Genomic DNA, 10,732 nt, shown 5'->3' on the forward strand with positions numbered 1-10,732 from the left:
AATAAATAAAAATAAAAATGTTTTGTGAAATTATTTCTTTTGTCATGTGAAATTTTTAATAAACTCGGGTTAAGCTCTATTATGATGAATATCAGTACAAAATGTGATTGCAGTATACCCGTAAAAGCCTTATTGTGTCGCAAATAAAATAGCATTTATGCGTGAAATCGAAAACAATATTATCTGGTTACCAATTGATAAATTAGCAGTTTCGAGTTTATTAAAATAATATTTCTCGTTTTATAGTCACCCTACGAGCGATGAAAGTCTCGACGAATTTCGAGCTGTGTTCCCGGGGATCTGCAGGAAATCAACCCCTCCCGCATCAATACGTAATAACCCTTCCCCCCGGCGCGCGCGCAAACACGCACCCCACGAGCCGTCGAACACGTGTCCGCTTCTACTTCACGTTCATCGTTACGTTGTTATTAAGTAAATTAATATTACTCGTGGATCAACAACCTTATAAATTATATCGAGCGCGTATTATTTTACTGTATGCGCACATCGATGTCCGGGAAACGACACGAAAACTTTCTATGATTTGTATAATATATATTAATATTTAATATTTAATAAATTAGCGACTAATATTGTTTCATTTTCCGCAGGACGAGGAAAATGTCACGGTTTCTCCGTTCGCCGCCGCCGTCAACGTCGGACGACGCAGTAGTCAAATCATCAATCCGGACCGAGTGATCGTGATTCAACAACTTTTAGTCGGCGAAAAAGATAACGCAAAAAGCTCCAGTCGCGTTGTTCGACAATAAATTATTATAATTCTAGTTATATTTTAAATAATATTTATACCGATCGTCGTCGCGAGAGCAGAACGTTATTTCATTTATTTCTGTTTCCGACGACACCCCCCGCCTCCTTCACCGAACCATTACACAGCCATCCATCCCACTACCACCCACCACCCAGTGGTCCGGTCGGTTCGGCGTCGCTCACTGCCGCTGGAGAATCGCGTGCGGGCGCTACGATTCCCCCCGTGACGCGGCGCGCAACAAGATGTACGCCACCGCCGCCGCCGCCGCCACCGCCACCACCGCTGTCGTCACAACGAACGTCGTCATCGCCACTGCCGGCACCGCCGCCACAGCAGTAGCAAACGTCGCAGTCGAGTGTCGTCGGAGGAGTGCAGCGCCACGCGTTCTCCTCGGTTCGCGATGATCCGCGCCGCAGCCGCTGCGTGCGCGCCATGTGACGCGTGATCCGGCCGCGCGGTAGTTCACACGGAAAATAATATTATTGTTTTCGTATTACAATATTTTTATTACGATATCACGTACACGCCATTCAGTCGAATCCGTTCGTTTTCGTTGCGTTTCGTAAGAGAACTAACAAAGTACCTAATATTCCTTCTACCTATCAGTAATTATTCAGGTGGGCACGTTATTATTATAATATATAGTATTATATTGTTGTCGTTGTTTTAACGTTGCCGACGTGTACCCAACAGATAAACAAAGGTCTGCAAGACGCAACTCGTGGTGCTCGACGCTCTTAATAATCGTCACACTCGCATTTTGACTGACAGATGAAGTACAAACGACCTTTGCTCAAAAAATGCCGTCCATGAACGGGTGGTGGATCGCGTTGGTCTGGCTGTGGTCGCTGTCCGTCGCGACCGCGGCCGTCGAGGAAAAGGTGTGCGGCAGCATTGACGTGCGCAACAGCGGCGACCGCCTGTCCGCGTTGCACAACTGCACCATCGTTCAGGGTTCCGTGCAGATCGTGCTGCTCGATGCCACCAAACCGTCTGACTTCGACATCAGCTTCCCGCTATTGCGCGAGATCACTCAGTACCTGGTCGTGTACCGCGTGGCCGGCCTGTACAACCTGGGCAAGCTGTTCCCGAACCTGATGCTGATCCGTGGCACGCACAGCCCTCATTTTCCGGGGCTGGCGCTCATGATCCACGACAACCTCGATCTCAGGGAGATCGGACTGTACAGCTTGACCAACATCACACGGGGTTCCGTGATCATTTCGAAAAACCCCAGTGAGTCACGGCGATGCCCATTTATACAGTGTAATCCATTTAACTAATGACGTGAAAAACTAAATATTTCAGAAAACACGAAACGTTTTTGAAAATATTTCCTTTGCACAGATAACCTTATAGTCGTTACAAGACAATAATTTTTGGGAAAAACGATTATTTTAACAATTTTTTATCGTTATAATTTCATAAGTTATTTACTATCTTGAATGATAAAATACATAGTTTATTTCGTGTTCCAAATAGAATGTGGTATATGTAAAAAGCAAATTTCAGACAAGTAGTTTATTAGTAAGTATTAAAGTTTTGATGAGCGGAGTTGTGGACCGACTTGTTGCGAGATAGCCTAGTACCACTTTACTCCGCTCTGCCAAACTTTAAATAAACTGCGCTCGTCCAAAATATCTTAGTAGTTTTCGAAATAATGAGCGTCTTACATTAAATGAATTACCCGGCATAAATCGCGATAAGCTGGATGATTGTAGTTTTATATGTATATATACACGGTGGCCACGCTTGTCACATGGGTGCTACGACGATCGTTTATGTTATGTGTCATTATTCGAAATCTAATTACAATTTTTGTTTTATTTTTTAATTTATCGAGAACCCAACGTCACCCGACCACACCATTTATAATAGTGATTACTGATGGGTGACATAATGGAATAGGGGAATTTGAAATATTTTTTCTAAAAACTTAGGGTGCCTATTGTTGAACACTCGTTAACACGCACTCTTCCATTATGCGAATATCATTATTTATAGTATTATGAGAGTGACACTTAATGAATAGTTAGTTTGTCATAGTTGATTTCCAGTAAGTATTCACTTCGAATTTAGGTTAGAGCAACTTCCCCTCGCGATTGAATATTGGTTTCTACTCACCGGTTGGAGAAATTATGACAGGATTATCCCTGACACTTATCCGGTTTTTATAATGAATTCTCAATGATCATTGATTATAGGTAATAATAAAAAATAATGATTAAACTTAATTTAAAAAAAAATCTTTATTCGTTTGTGAAACTAAGGTGGTCTGCATTTAAATATTACTGCTATTGATAGTATAATTGATAAAATTTTTATTAAATAATTGGAAATCATATTCAAATACCAATTAGTTTTTTAAAATCAACTGTAGGTTCCAAAAATAAAATTGCATAAAATATGGCTTCTGTATCGTTATCATTTTAATACATCTGCACATATTATAATGACATTTATTCTTATGTTAATGAAGCAATAAATTGTCTTTCATTTCATTTCACACGTCATCTCAGTCTCTGCACGAGCAATATAGAAGAATAATCCTCTCTGTATTTCCATCGTTGTGGGTTTTAAGCTATAATTAGAGTAAACTTACTGGATACAAAATGTAAAAATGATTTTATTTATGACGTTGCTACACGGGTTTTTTTAATAGTTTATCTATTGGGTATTTACATTCTCTGTAATCTTTAAGTTTTTTAAATTTATTTTATTTTTTCATTAAATTCCAAATATGTTCTGACTAAATTAAACTTATAGTCGCAGATATAGTTATCATTTTGATTATAAGTAATTTTACCTTATTTTTAGTCTTAAACCACATGTGGATATGTGGTTCAAATTTATAACATTATAGGTTTTTTCCACACTTCGGTAAGTATAGTGTCGATATGCCGTTTCTTCATCTATCGAAAATCATTAGCGGTTTCTACTAATATTGTACATAATCTAAAAATTTATCAACAAACAAAATATTTACTAATACTAATTTACTAATATTTATATTGAAAATAAACAAATTATTAAAATGAAAAATCAATAAATTGGAAATTCTACTAAAATGAAGTATAAAAACGTATTAAGGTTCATTAACATATTTATAAAGTACTATAAAAATAATTAGTTATTGAACAATTTGACAATAATTATGAAAAAAAAATAATCAAAACGGATAAGACGGACAAAACTATTTGAAATAAATTACATTAACTTTTTCTTGACTTTAATTATATAAACTGATCATTTATTAAATTAATTATTTATTCATTGAATTATTGAAGTTAAGTTTTTGACAAAAATATTTTTCTGCCTATAAGAGCTAAGTATTTAAGACGTTCTTTGACCATGGTAGTCTTCTAAAAGTTCTTAATTATTTACAGTTTTGAAAATGTGCTCTGGTTAGAAGAGAGTTAAATATTATAATATTAAACCTGTGCAAAATACGAAATAAAATTTGAATTAAAGATGATAAAAATTATGAAAATATCTACTAACTTTATATATATGTATATATAAAATAGTAGATTTTAATTCTTACCGTACTGCCACACTAAGTAATGAGTGCAATGTTAGTACTAATGTACATTGTCGAAATCTGAAATGTTGTGTAGTCGTCACAGATAAGATAAATAAATGATTATAACAGGTAATATGAATAAACACTAAAACACCTGTATATAAATGGTTATCACATAAAACTATAGTTATTAGATAAATCTGTATTCAATAAATTGTGTTAAAAATAGATATGCAATTATAGTTTTATAAAAAAATATCATTATAAAATATGTATATTTTAAATTTGTTAATTTAAATTTTATACAAAAATATCATTATAAAATATATTTATTTTAAATTTGTTAATTTAAATTTTACATTTGGGTATCCTGGATCATCTGTCTACCTAGGCGGCCCTATATTATATCACTGTCAAAAGTATAATAGGTGTAAAGTAATTACCTGTGTCAGGATATTCTGTTTAAATTTATTTTTTATCAAAATATTTAATTATTCAATAATTTTAAATTTATTTATTCTTTTTGAATAAATTATATATTTTGATTGTTTTTATAATAAAAACGCGTATACATAGTATTGATTTTTTTGCAATTGTATATTATAATATGTGTATATATATATATACGTATTATAAATTATAACATTTACGAATATACGATATACATATACGCTTTTGTACGTATACCTACTATTGTTAAAATTCCTAACTCAAATCACTCACGATTGATAAATATGTATACATTAATACATAATACATTCATGTAAATATTTATCAAAATACACAAACTAGGATTAACGTACGTTTGTGGTTTTGATTATTGAATGAGCGCATGTCTTGACCAGTCTTGAGCAACCAACCTTCAAATTTATGTACTAGTATTTTGTTTTAATGCATATTATATAATAGGTACTTCCACATAATTAACAATATATTACATTATATACTTATAATTAGCGTTTGCCTAAATATTTTTAATGTATGTACGTGGTTACATCCAAGTTTAATTTTTTTTTTAGGAAGGGGTAGAATCTTAAACTGTTCAAAAAACAATATTGTTATATTACACATGTAATATTATTATTATATATTTGTCGCTAATAAACAAAACCAAAACGTTACCGAATATTATATTGCGTGTGATAATATTATTGGTCCCGTACAATATATATTTTTTGATGATAAATTTGTACGTGTATAATGTTAATATTAACACGGTACGCACAATGTAATCTAATGTCCGGGGGACGCTGGACGTTGTCACCGTCTATTATGGAATTATCATTTATCGCAAACATATATTGTTATTACATTTTCGACAGTACCATTAATAACGTAACTACGACAATAATAATTGTGTGACTGGCGGGCCTATATCCACGCGTGCGTAAAACACTGTATACAGTCTAATATTGTAGAGTATAATATAGTGTCTAATAAATAGACTCTAATAGTCGTAGAGAACTTTTGCTTCGCCGAGCACGAAAAATGACGCGTACGGATCTCATAATTCGATTACCAAGTTTCATTCTGCTAGTTTTAATGATTCAGAGCGTGTTCTTCTTGTATTAGATTTCGGCACCTATAGCGGCGCAAAGGGGACCATCTGCAAATTACGCGATCGAAATTACGTTTTTTTATAACGGTTCGTCCTGCAATACCGTTTATTAATTAAAAAGATACCAGAAGAAATAACATTTTTGAAGAAGTATTGTTACGGGGCTGGCTGTGGCTGTCAATCAATGTCGACAGAATTAGCCTACGGTTTAAAAAAAATTAAAATGTTTTTCCACGGGTTGTGTAAATAATCAAGTATGTAAATGCGAAATTTCGGGGGTGTTATGTATAAGCGTTACAAAAGGTTCCGTGCTTAATAATGAATGTCTAATGTAATATTTATATTGCCGAGAATGTTATTTTCTATGTTAGTTTATCAAATATTTACTTTTTAGTGTCTGTCAAATAATAATCAATCAATATAATTTAATCACCTACCTATACTCATAACGAAAATCAAAAACTTAATGTTAGTCAGCCTCCAGACACGTATGTTTCATCCGTTTTTTTATGTAGGTGATGCCTATATATGTATTTAAGACATTTGAAATCTATACATTAATAATTGATTTATGTTTACCGCGATAAAACGAATTAAAACATCTTGACTGTGAATACTATCGATGTATTTTTGTAGGTTGTAGTGAATTGGTTTTTTTTTTTTTTAAATAATATATCGTGTTAATTTTTGTAGAATTGTGTCACGCGACAACAATCGATTGGGGCCAAATCGCCAACGGAGTGAGCAACGACATTAACGTGATCAGCAACGACGAACCTATAAAATGCAACGGATGCTCTAATATTGGCTGCCCGGGAGACCTGTGCTGGTCACACGACCCCGTCCGGTGTCAGTACGGAAGATTGAACGGTTGCCATCCATTGTGCGCTGGCGGTTGTGAGGAACCGCACTCTGCCAAGCATTGTTTTGCGTGCACCGCGTATATGCACAAAGGCGAATGCATCAGAGAATGTCCATACGGCCTGTAAGTGGTGTTCACAAAAAAAAAAAACTGCTTTGACAAAAAAAAAAAAAAAAATACCGATAGACTGTCTTTTTATTTTTGTGTTTAGGTACGGTCACATCAGGTCATGTTTGACCGCTGAAGAGTGTCATAGTCTGCCGGTGAGCAGAGAGGAATCGACACCGGACGATTTGAACACACACTACATACCGTTCGAACGCGTTTGTCGCGATGAGTGTCCGTACGGATTCGAGGTGACAGCGGACAAAAGAAATTGTACGCTGTGCACGAAAACGAGACACGGACACTGTCAGCGAAACTGTAATAGTTTCAAGATCAGCGATGACATGTTGAGAAAAAACTACGAATACCGATTACACACCAACTGCACAACAATCAAGTCTCTGGAGATTGAAGTCAAGTACGGCACAAGCGAGGACGTGGAACGTCGACTAGAAGAATACATCGGCAAAGTAGAAGTAATTTTGGATCAGTTGAAAATCATACGGTCGTATTCGCTGAGCTCTTTGAACTTTTTGCGAAGTCTGTACGAAATACGCGGTGAAAATACTGTTAATAAAATGGCTTTGGTGATACGCGGCAATAAAAATCTACAAAAACTTTGGACCAACAGTGAAAACGAGACGCGCCCCGTGAAGATATTGAACGGCACAGTATCTTTCCATTACAATCCAAAGCTATGTATGTCAGAAATATATAAATTTGGAAATTTATCTACACTGCCTGCATTCTCAGATATAGAAGTGTCAGTCATATCTAACGGTGATCAGTTCGCATGTACTGTTTATAATTTACAAGTAGATACCGTTAAAATCGAACCACAGTCCATTGTGTTACAAATGCACAAACCCGTGGAAGCAGATCATTTGGAAAGGTTCCTTGTATATTTTATCGAAGCATCCAAATGGAATGAAACTATTGAAACAACCGATTGCGAAGATTCTAGTTGGAAAATTGATGATATAAGTTCAAAAAAAGTTTTCAACGACACTGAAATTTACCATGTCATTACAAATTTAGAACCTAACACTGAGTACATTTATTATGTAAAGACTTACACGATTTCTTCTAAGACTAGTATGAGTAGTATTTTTCGTAGTAAGACACTTCCATCAAAGCCGTCCGCTCCCCAATACTTTGCTGCTCAACCATTGTCCAGTTCTGCAGTAGAACTCACATGGAAACCTCCTTCACATCCCCATGGAAAATTAGTCAAATACATTATCAAGGGAATTCATTTAACCGACGACCAAGCCATTTTGGATGAACGTAGCTACTGTAGAAACAAAACGATCAGTGGTAATGGCATCACTCATAAATCTTCCCAATCAATTATTAAACCGTCTGATGATACATGTGAAAAGCAGTGTGAACCACAAAAAAACATTGTTAACAATATATGCAACACTTTTGAACACGGTATAGACTTGGATTTGATTTCATTGAACAATCACAGATACACATTTGAATCGTGCAGCAGTAACATTCTTAATATATTTATTAATTCAAAATGTTTGGCAATGCAAAACAACGACGACACTATCTTTCCAAATATTATAAATGAAAACTGTACAGAAATGTGGTCAGTCAGTAATATAGTGAACAATGTCACTCATAAAGATGGCAGCTCATCTTATTTCCAGATACAATTGAATGAAAATGTTACATCGTTTAATCTTAGTAACCTTAGGCATTATAGTCAATATTTGTTGTCCATATTGGTTTGTAGAGAGGTGGTCAAACAAGAATTAAACCTGAGTAATATCAATGCTTGTAGTCAAGAGACATTGATATCTTTCCGTACTTTGGAAAATAAGCAGGCAGATATTATTGATAGCAATAGCGTACAAGATGAAGTCGTGAACAATCACACTGTTATTATATCTTGGGAGCCGCCAATTCTGATAAATAGTATATTACATAGTTTCCAGTTGGAATATAGGCGCTCGGATGCTCCTAATTTTGTTTCTGTGTGTATTACTATGAAGGAGTATGAAAATGCTGGCCGATCATATGTCTTCAAGAACTTACAGCCTGGTGTTTACCAATACAAAATCCAAGCTGTTTCTTTGTACAAACCTGGGCCATTCACTACTGTGAAAGAGTTTAATCTTCCATATCCAAACTCATTTAATAGCTGGAACCTTATTCTCATTATTTTCATTTGTGGTTGTATATTAATTGTATTAACTATATATTATATTCGTACACACTTTAGTCGTAAGATTTTGGAACGTAATACTATGTTTAATTTAGCCAATAATCCTGGTTATGTCGGTATATATGTTGAGGATGAATTTGAGTTACCTCGAGAGGATGTGATTATACAAAAAATACTTGGTAGGGGGACATTTGGCACAGTTCACGAAGGTCTGCTAATGCCTGATTCTATACCATGTGCTGTAAAGTCTGTAAGCAAGACAAACTTTTTGAGATACCATGCAGAGTTCTTAAACGAAGCAGCCATAATGAAGAAGTTCAGCGAAGCATACCATATAGTGAGATTGCTCGGTGTGGTGACTAAGACCCATCCACCACTACTGGTAATGGAGCTCATGGGCCGTGGTGATTTGAAAAGTGTACTGGTAAAGTGCAAGAATTCTGATGATCCACCTCCACCCAACAGGTAAAGACTTGAATATTAATTTTTTTTTCTGTAAGCATTTATTAATACTTTTTTTTAATGATTATTTAATTATTTTTCAGGTATACCATCATTCGTATGGCTGCACAAATAGCTGATGGTATGGCATTCCTAGAATATAATAAATTTATTCATCGTGATTTAGCAGCCCGAAATTGTATGGTGGCTAATGATATGACAGTGAAAATTGGCGATTTCGGTATGAGTCGACAAATATATAATGGTGACTATTATCGTAAAGGAAATAAAGGTGAAATGCCTATACGGTGGATGGCTCCCGAGAGCCTTAGTGAAGGTATATTTACCAGTCAATCAGATGTCTGGAGTTACGGGGTTGTGATCTGGGAAATGATGACGCTGGGAGCACAACCCTACTCAGAAAAGAGCAACAATGAAGTCATGGCGCACGTGCTTGACGGCAACTTACTTAACTTGCCAATATTTTGTCCTGATGTGTTAGCTGGTATCGTTAGACTATGTTGGAATTGGACTGCTTCTCAACGACCAAGGTTCCTAAAAATAGTTGAAACACTTGATGTTTATCTGGAGGATGATTTCAGGTTATTATTAATTATTTACTAGCCATTAATATTATATAATTTATCATTTGTTAAAATATTTTCAATTTTTGTTTATAGATCAGTTTCGTTTTATCATACACGTGGTTTACACAACGAATCACCTGCTGATCAATCGCTGATGTCACCATGTACTACGTACGAAGAAGATGTAGATAATGAAAGTATTTCTTTCGAAGGCGGTGACACTGTTGCTGTATATAGTGCGTTCCATGTAGACAAAAATAAAATGAGTAATGGCCATTTATCGCCAATGTAATTTTTAGGGTCAAAAATATTTAAGTGAAAATCAACGTTACCAGTAAAGTCTATTTAAAAAAATAAGTGTTTTTTTTTTTTTATTTTCTTTATAAATATTGTATAAGCGGTCTTAACTTGACATCTGGGTAACCGTTTTTGTAGACTATTATTATTTCGTTGTTAACTTTTTTTTATATAATTTAATATTTTGATGTTCATATTCTAATTTTATTAAGAATTAAAATAACATAAATTTTTTTTCATACCACCTCACATGTATAAACATATTGTTCTAGTTTCTAGTCAGCGCGTGGAAATCTTGTTTCTCCACCGTCTGTTTTTTCATTTTATTATTATTTTATTTTATTTTAGATTTTTACATGTCATTATAAAACTAAAAAAAAATTAAATATATATTGCCATATAATTACT

General features: G+C 34.7%; 1 protein-coding gene across 1 annotated transcript; it reads left to right on the forward strand.

Moving 5' to 3' along the window:
- Positions 1–1,215: 1,215 nt before the first annotated feature.
- LOC113550403 (insulin-like peptide receptor) lies at positions 1,216–10,732 on the forward strand. The gene is made up of 6 exons (XM_026952204.1): positions 1,216–1,389; positions 1,466–2,008; positions 6,547–6,838; positions 6,927–9,464; positions 9,545–10,042; positions 10,121–10,732. The coding sequence occupies exons 2-6, from the start codon at positions 1,573–1,575 to the stop codon at positions 10,317–10,319; spliced, it is 3,963 nt and encodes a 1,320-aa protein (XP_026808005.1). The 5' UTR covers positions 1,216–1,389; positions 1,466–1,572; the 3' UTR covers positions 10,320–10,732.

The sequence above is a fragment of the Rhopalosiphum maidis genome, chromosome 1, assembly GCF_003676215.2.
Source record: "Rhopalosiphum maidis isolate BTI-1 chromosome 1, ASM367621v3, whole genome shotgun sequence".
Classification (NCBI taxonomy): domain Eukaryota; kingdom Metazoa; phylum Arthropoda; class Insecta; order Hemiptera; family Aphididae; genus Rhopalosiphum; species Rhopalosiphum maidis.